This window comes from Achroia grisella, unplaced genomic scaffold (assembly GCF_030625045.1).
Source record: "Achroia grisella isolate CSIRO2021 unplaced genomic scaffold, CSIRO_AGI_Agris_v1 utg517, whole genome shotgun sequence".
Taxonomy (NCBI): domain Eukaryota; kingdom Metazoa; phylum Arthropoda; class Insecta; order Lepidoptera; family Pyralidae; genus Achroia; species Achroia grisella.
This window is the reverse complement of record NW_026712910.1, coordinates 619840-629021: the sequence shown is the minus strand read 5'-3', so window position 1 is coordinate 629021 and position 9182 is coordinate 619840. Positions and strand designations below refer to the sequence as shown.

The 9182-nt window shown below is 32.1% G+C and overlaps 1 protein-coding gene across 1 annotated transcript; it reads left to right on the top strand.

Annotated features, from left to right (window-relative positions):
* Nucleotides 1-5973: 5973 nt before the first annotated feature.
* Nucleotides 5974-8640, top strand: LOC131847290 (ommochrome-binding protein-like). Its single transcript, XM_059196832.1, has 2 exons — nucleotides 5974-6059; nucleotides 7763-8640. Exons 1-2 carry the CDS (start codon nucleotides 6030-6032, stop codon nucleotides 8579-8581), a joined length of 849 nt encoding a protein of 282 aa, XP_059052815.1. The 5' UTR covers nucleotides 5974-6029; the 3' UTR covers nucleotides 8582-8640.
* Nucleotides 8641-9182: the final 542 nt, after the last annotated feature.

The window sequence follows — 9182 nt, the reverse complement described above, 5'->3', positions numbered from 1 at the left end:
GACAGACAGACAGGCAGACAGAGTTACTTTCGCATTTATAATATTAGTAAGGATAGTCCATGTACACAATTTTTTAAAACACTTACCGTTTTCATTTAAAGGACTAATATAGAATGGTGCCCTCTGCTATAATATTTATACGTTAGGAGCACATCAGTGGCAAATGGCAGAATGAGCACGAAGTCAGTCTAGTGAATTTACCAGGAAGGAGTTACCATAGTAGTTTACAGGGAGGACCGTATGGAGGCCAACCTGATAGGGCACATTGCTAGCAATGATCAAAATCACTACAATTATATATAATCTCCTCTATGCCAACTTAACGTTGGATAATACAAACAATTATACTCATGAAAAATTTAAACTGCGACCATCGAAAGCGATGTGCTAAACCGCTATACCATGGGGGGAAAGGGGATTATTAGTAATGTGGACTCACGACCCCATTACTAGCAATGTACCATGTCAGGTTGACCTCTTCGCCGTTCCCCCTGGAAACCATCGTGATAAATTCCTGGTGAATTTGTCACAATGGGCTAACTGGCCTGACTTCATGCTCATCTTATCATCCTCCACTGGTGCACCCCCAGCATAAACCGGTAGCGCAGACGGGTGCACTATTCCATTATCATCCACAAAAAAACCGCTATACCACTGAGGTCGTTAAATTTATTATAGATGTTCCTATCATTGGAACGCCAATATGAAAAATAAATTAACAGACAAAGTTCATAGTAACAAGCTAGAATAACTAGACCACGACAATTTCAAACATGTGATTATTTATTATACATAAGAGTAAAATTTTGCGGTCAAATACACAACAATGAAAATTACTAAAAAAGGAAGCATGGTTATTATTAAACGACACGTAAGGAGTGAGTCAATGGAGAAGACAAGTCGAGACGGGTGCTTCTCAGAACCCTTTTGTTGTTGCATATCATTCTCATTGCCCAATAATACTAACTTAAGTATATTACACTGGCGTTTTTAACAGCTCATTCTAGTAACAATATATTTGAACAGTTTGGTTGTTTGTTAGTTTATAACGCTTAAATGGCTAAATGGATTTTACCTTAATTTAGAATATAAAAAGATTATATCCTAAATTAAGATATTGGATACTATTTACCCGAATTAACATAAGCATCGTCGCGTTATACAGATATGTCAAGTAATAAAAATAAATTAATTATTTCAAATTTTGATTATCTGTTACAAAAATAAACATATATATTTAATTCGCTAAATAAAACAAAACAGATACCTAATTATTTTTCTACCTTAACTTGCTAAAGGAATCCGCAAAAAGTTCTTAATCAGGGCGTAATTAAATCAAGGGTTTTAATAAATATAGTTCATTGCGTTTATACGCTCTCTACTCGTACGTTGGAGCGTTTAATATCGTTCATGTATAAATCGGTGACAACGGCGCGTCGGCGGTCCCTTGGTCCCGTGGGTCGGCATCGGCAGGTAATGACACAAAACGACATACAAGTGAACGGCCACATAACTCACACACGGATCACAACAGAGATTCGATGCATACCAAGAGCACAGTAATAAATAGGCCACTCAATAATAGATACTTGGGAAATGTATGGTATATTCTTTTTGTTTCATCATACATTATAACTTAATACCTTTGTAACAAAGATGCATTTACATTGTGTTCCATTTTCGGACAGGTAACTACAAAAGTATGTTGTATAAGCTTGTAATACCAATCTTTGTCTTGCTACAACACAATCGTTAGTTTTTTATGAGAATGCAATTGTCGCCTAGATCGCCTGCATACACCCACAGTTAGAACTACTAATTCTAATGTATTTATTCTATTCTATTCGTTTCAGCTTTTCAGTTTTCTCCTATAGATCTGCAAATTGGCGGATTAAAAGTGTCTATTCTATTACAAAGAATCTAGATCATCAGAAAATACATATCCTCTAGAAAATGCAATTAATCTATCAATATAAAACCTTCATACAATTCGTTATTCGATAGTTGTTGATATATAAGAACTATTAGAATAAGCAAAGGTAACTTGTAGTAGAGATATAGCTCATTATTTTAAAACGTCTTTAGTTGATAGCCTTTGCTTATTTAGATATTTTCATAGTATGAATAATTACATGTTTGTATAATAAGCATGGTATAGAAAATGACTGGATGCGCTTGCCGACCTTAACATAACATCAGCCTGATGGTTGCTTAAGGAATGACATCACTTCATCGGCTTGGTAATCGATTAATCACACTGATTTAATGTTAATGTAAGTCTCAGATACTATAGAATTAATACTACTCCCATATGCATATTTCAAGCAATAGTTATTCTCTACACAAAATTACAAAGTAACGGCTTTATAAACATTATATTTAGTTTAAATTGTGTTATTACATAGACGTCAGAAGTACCCCTCAATCTATATAACTATGATTTTCATATGTATTATATATTACTGTAATGTTACAAAATAGTCATTAAAAGATTCATATTTATACTTTAAAGTCTTTCTAACAGCACCCATCAAGTGGACAATTGTCAAACTCTCTGTAGTATTTTCGGTAAAAATTTAATTTCATGTAGGAACACTGAAACTATATATAGACAAAACCAATTCAACTATTTTGAGCTTTTAGGGAAAATATTTAATACCCAAGATAAATTTTTATTTTTCTTATTGTATATGTAATACAATACGATGCGAAATCAATTTGTATCCGTGTCTGTGGGTTGCTATAAATTATGTATATAGTACATGGTAATTATCTATCATCATTATAATAAGTATTAATTCTATTGTGGAAAATTCTTGCTGATCTCAATACATTGTTGAACAATGGCGTAACTCATGTATTACTCAATCCAAGTCTACAGTAACCATCTATCTAGTCTTATATTCTATATGCCCTTTAGGCAATGCATACCCTTTTGATGCGAAGAAGTACATCATTCGTTAGCTACTACTAGTCTACATTACGTAGATAGATATATTATTGCACATTTAAAATTTGACTTTAACCACCTACCACCTAATATATTTATGCCGACTGCTCCAATACATTATATAATATCGTAATTTCACACTTGTAACGACAAAATAATTTATTTAGTTGTATACTTGGATTTTAAAAAAATATGTCTAATAAAACCCGAAAAACAATTAGGTGGACTGTATCGTACGTGGGAGCAGCGGTCTTACAATTCTTAATAAGAAGGCAATTACCCACATTAAAACAACCAATATTGAACACGAGTGGGCTTCAAGGTCTTTGTCCTTGTTTGGCAAAATTGTCTCTCACTCACATACTCACATAGATTACTGCATTATTGCCTACAGTCTGTCTTATATAATGTTATTATAAAAATCTATGGGCAATTAAAGTTAACAATTAACTTTATTAATGATAATATATCTTCATGACTATAATAACAGATGAATATGATAGAAATACTGTTGACGTCATGGTGAACGCAACAATAGACATGCACATATTTCGCTGTGTACATTTTAATCAAATGCAGCAGAAACGTGTACCAACCAATTTTTTCTACCGTCTCTCAGAAAAAATTGGTTTGCCACCAGAGTTTACCATCAATGGAGAATCAGCCAGAAATAAGCATTAGCAGTCAGATTCCAGCTTACGGCGCTTGGTGTCTGGGTTGGAATAAATTACAATTCTGAACTTACAAAATTACAGTTCGTATATTTGCAATGAAGTAGCAACGCAAGCAAATCTTTTGCCAGATGTAGACTTTGTACAAAGGCATTTCCAGTTTTCAGCTATTTCAGTGTCAGCTTGCGATCTATATTCTAGTTTGAAGGGCAGGACAGAGAAATTATTCATTATTTGGGGGCGGGCAATAGTATAACATAAACCCTCATATATTTAATAAATCTTTAGTTTTTAATTTTCTCAGGAATAACGCATAATACACATCACATGCTTGTCTTACCGACGTGGCTACATTAAATAAAATAGACCCAAGACAACAGATTTCTTACTTATTTAAAACGACAAAGCAATTACGAATACATACAAACGAAAATCATATCCACATGCAATACAGATGCGATTTTCGTACAACTGATAGTGTAGGTACATGCTAATAATTCACTGGTGGAAATGAATTTTCAGCCGCACAACAGCTTGTTGCTGTGTTTTGTTCGTAGGGTGTAATTAAACCATTATTATTTATTAATTGTCAGGTACTTATAATTAATACGTGATAGAGTTTTTTGTGCAGCAGTTAGGTAAATTAACCAACATATCGAGGATAAAAATTGCTACCTACATAAATGAGATAGCGGATATCATCCGCCCACTCGGGTCTACATGTGTCCAACATATCTGCAGAAAAAACTTGTACCTCCATTTAAAGTAATAAGACAATGTATTTCATTAAGTTAGCTACCTCCTCCCACGCAGTAGCACTTTGATCGTGTTCTGTTTTCTGTATTTTAACCGAAAGTAGGTAGTAATACCTGCTATGTATTATATCGATGGAATATTAAATATATATTGTACATTAAGTAATGCATCGTAGAAATAAAGATCTGATAATGATCTGACGAACGTCTTCAACACAAAATAAAAAAAATAAAAACTTACTTAATTTTTTTTAAATATATTTACTGTTCCAAATTCAAAAGTTTAGTGGTAAAATATACAATTTGTATAATTATGTATATTTTTTAGTCTAACGGTTTAGCACATCGCTTTACTTCCGGTAGTCGCGGGTACGATTCCTAGCACGGTGCAAACATTTGTATTCATGAGTATGATTGTTTGTGTCGGTCTGGGTGTTTTTATTACATTGTGTACATATATTTATAAAATAAAATATAAGTATTTATATCAGTTGTGTAGTACCTATAACACAATGTCTGTTTACCATGGGACTAGATGGCGCTAATTGTCCACAGATATTTTTTTTCTTTAAAACAAAGATATTGTGTATATCCTCGTAATACCGTATACCTTCATATCAAATTTCATATTGAGTTTACATCATGATGTGTCTAAACTACACTTAAAAACTACGAAATGTAATAAACAATATATAAAAATAAAATTAAAAATTTATCTTATCAATATTTCTAAAACTTTTCTTTCATGTGATGGCTATCCACATACTGTACAGTACTTACCTATCGAATCATTATGTAAAAAATTTCACACCCAGGAGTTCAATACACCTGCGGGTAAATTCATTTCCTATTAACGAGTCTATCGGTTGAGCGCCATTAGTCATCCTTGTTGGTTTTGACCGTCTAAAACAGAGGCGCCAGTAAATATTTTACCATAAATTAACTACAACTAGATGGTGACGACAAAGTATCACCGAAGTGTATATTTTACAAAGCCAGTGCATTTTGTATCAGGTATTTATCGTCACCGCACTATAAATACTAGTAAAAGTATAAGAAAAATAATTATTAATATATGACGAAAATACTGATTTTATATTCTATAGATTTTACGGTCTCGGTGGTGTAACGGTGTAGCACACCGCCTTACTTCCGGACGTCGCGTGTTCGATTCCTAATATTCCTATTCTATATAGGAAACTGTTACTTTTCATTTACCATCAGGTGAGACTCTAACTTATTCTACATTCCATTTACATAAAAAAACAGACACACTAGTATTTTTGCATTTACAATATTTTTATTGTGGATATATCGACAACGTAATACAATGAGATAATAAACTAACTATTATTACATATGTACCCAAAAATAATAGCAAGCCTACGAGGCTTGCTATTATTTTTGCTTGTTATTATTTTTTTATTATTTATTTAGTTAAAATAAGTTGCCAGAAAAATATATTTATATATTCTGTACCTACTTCGTACCTACAGTTACTGCAACATTATATTCACATTTAACAAATAGGTTTACACTAATATGAGGTCACATTATTGATAACATTCTTTAGCAGATAGAATGCATATAATATACATGTAGATTCGCTCGCAGTAGTTATTTAATCATCGGACATAAATAGTTTGACACCTGATGAACGGAGAGAGTAAACAACAGTTAATTGTAAGTAGTTATTTTTTTTTATTAAATAAATACGTAACTTATATAAAAAAAAGATTAGACTGTATAATGTGTTTGTCAGTAACATATTTATAATTTATCCTCTCTTTATAAATTTTCTGTAAACTGTAACGTTTATTAAGCCTTTTATTAATTTGGGGAATAAAGGACAGATTTCCTTTTAAATCAGTGGTGGCAATGAAGATTAAATCCCATCGGAAGGTAAATTATTACCACGCCTATGAACCCTATAGACCTTTAAAGAATCAAATGAAATATATATAAATAATATGTATATCGTTGCTGGCAGCTTGTCTACAATTCTTTTTATTAACTTTGTATTTTTGATATCTGTTTTTTATATGTCACTTTTGAGTAGTTCTTGTTACGTTTTCACTGTGAGCCCTTTTGGGAAATACATATACACATTTATCATTATTATTCATGTTTTTTTTTAATAAAATAGTAGTCATGTTCCCCATTCAGTCACATATATATGAATTGTTTCTGGTATCTACGTCATAGTAAATGCAAATAATGATGATGATGATGATAGACCATCCATAAAATCTTAAAGAGATTCCCTGGAGTCTGTCAGTATACATACATTGTCAGTATAAAGAATATACAGTAGAGAAATGTACGGCGTTAGGATTTAAAACGAGATATGTCAAAAACTACGAACATTTAGCGATATGCCATCGCTGTATCCCCTGGATTCCTCTTTTATAACTTCAGTGAAGGAGATGGAAAATAATGTCGGAGCTAGAACGCAACATTACTTAACACCGCTAGTCATATGAAATGATTCCGACAATTCGTTGCCATCTCTCACCTTTGCTATCATATTATCATGGAATCCACGTCTAAGGTGGATGAATTTTACAGGGCATTCTATGATATAACATTTGTACCGCCGTATTTAAAAATTTCGACTGGGAGACCATCAACTTCTGGTGTTTTGTTTTTTTTCAATCTGTTTACTGATTTCATAAACTCATCAAACGTAGACTAGTCAGCAAGGTTTTCAATTATTGGCATATTATGAACTCCATCAATGCACTCCATAGCAGTAGTATGTGCTGATTCAGAATGGTACAGAAATACTGGGTTCAGAATCTCGCTAAAATGAGGACTGTAGTAGTCCATCCAACAAGTATATCCTTATTTTCTATAAGTCAAGAGTTCTGTCAGGGCTATGAATAGGGAGTATCTTTCTATATTTTGGACCAATCACCGCTGTAAAACATTCAAAGTAAAGCAAAAATATTATATATAAAATAACTACATTAAACATTAACTGTGATAATTGAAAATATCTTTGGAAATACCCGTTAAACAAAACAAAAACAATATAATTACATTTGACATTAGATAAGCGGTGGGACGTAATTTGTAGCAAATTATAGTTATCACAATCTACAAGTATATATAGGTTAGGTATGTTTTAAAACCGTTATTTATTTTTAAATAACCTAAGTTTAACTTCGTTATTTTAAGTCATTTTTCAAATAACTGCTATATAGATAGTACAGAACAATTTAAAAAAAGTCATTCAAAATATGTTTTAAATGTAATATATAATAATATATATAATAATAGGTACGTAGCATAGGTTTAAAATATGTACTTCTATGTCTCTTTTGTGTTTATGTAGTATAATAAATAGATATTCACATGTTAGTAATCTTATTTTTTTGTTCCAGATGTATTTACTCTTCTGTATTATATTACCTTTGATAAGTCAAGTATTGGGTAATAGCAATTGTGACAATGCCTCTAATGAAAGGAATCATTACGTAATTGAAACTCTTGCTGACAACTTTGTTGCCCCTTATCAGTTAGCCTTTGATGCAAATACTAATACATTATTTTTTAGTTATACAGTAGAAAAAGCAAAAAGATATTTTAAAATAGTGTATATGGATGTCAACACTAAAGAAAAAGGTGAAGTCACAGGGATACCAGATGGTTTTGCTCAAACAGTCGATACCAGAAATCATATTGTTTATATGGGAGGTAGGAACGGAATATATCAATTCGATTATAAGACAAAATCAGCAAATTCTTTGAACATTACAAAAGAGAGTATTTGGCAAATGTTCTTTAAAGATTATCTTTATTATACTACTATATATCCAGATGAAGTAGCGTATGTATACAAAAATGGAGTGGTTTCAAAAGTTCAACAATTGGAAAATATCAAAACTTTGTTAATAGCGGTAGACAATAATAATAATATCTACTATAGCAACTCATCTGGACTCTTTGTACTTGACAATGCCAACGTAACCGAGAATATTGGAGAATATAACATCAACGGATTTACATCAGATGTTAAGGGTAATTTATACTTTTCAACAACAAGTGAAATTTATTCCATAGTAACTAAAAATACTGTTAAGAAGATTGCCGATTTGAACGACGACGTTCACGGAGTGGCTATTGACGCAGATGGCAATTATATATATTCAACATATGAGAGTGTAAAACGATTAAAAGTCGAAGCGACAAACTGTTCTTAATTTCTGTATAAAATTGGCTATGTATGTACTGTTAAAATAATATAAAGCAGCATAATTTATTTATTGTTTTTATGTTTATGACTATAAAACTACCAAATACTAGGAGTAATTGGTAGATTTATAGTCTATCGAGTCCTCATAATAAGATATCAACTCTTAATACATAGTAATAGTTCTATATAACAAATATGTAATGAGCTGGGAACGTAGTGGGACGGCCATTGTCCGGGCTTAAGGCGCCTTCCGCTACCCGAAAACCAGTTATCTGAGGCCTGTGGTTATGTACACTCATACGACTGTTCTATACCAGTAATTCACCGTCGAGAGACGTATGGCAGATTATATTACGTTGGTTTTGTACATACATGTTAAGTAAAGGAAAGTATCGAAAGGCGGAACCAGCGACACGATTGAAAAATAGAAAACGTGTGGTGGTCTTGCGATGTTCTATATGCAAATAGCTGGTACTGTTTATGCAATGTAGGCAGTTGATAACAGATAATCTAGATTAACTGTATGGAAATATAACAAGCATAGGTTGTAATATAATACTTACTCTCATTTAAAGATTTTATGTACTAGGTCAATATAAGGTATAATA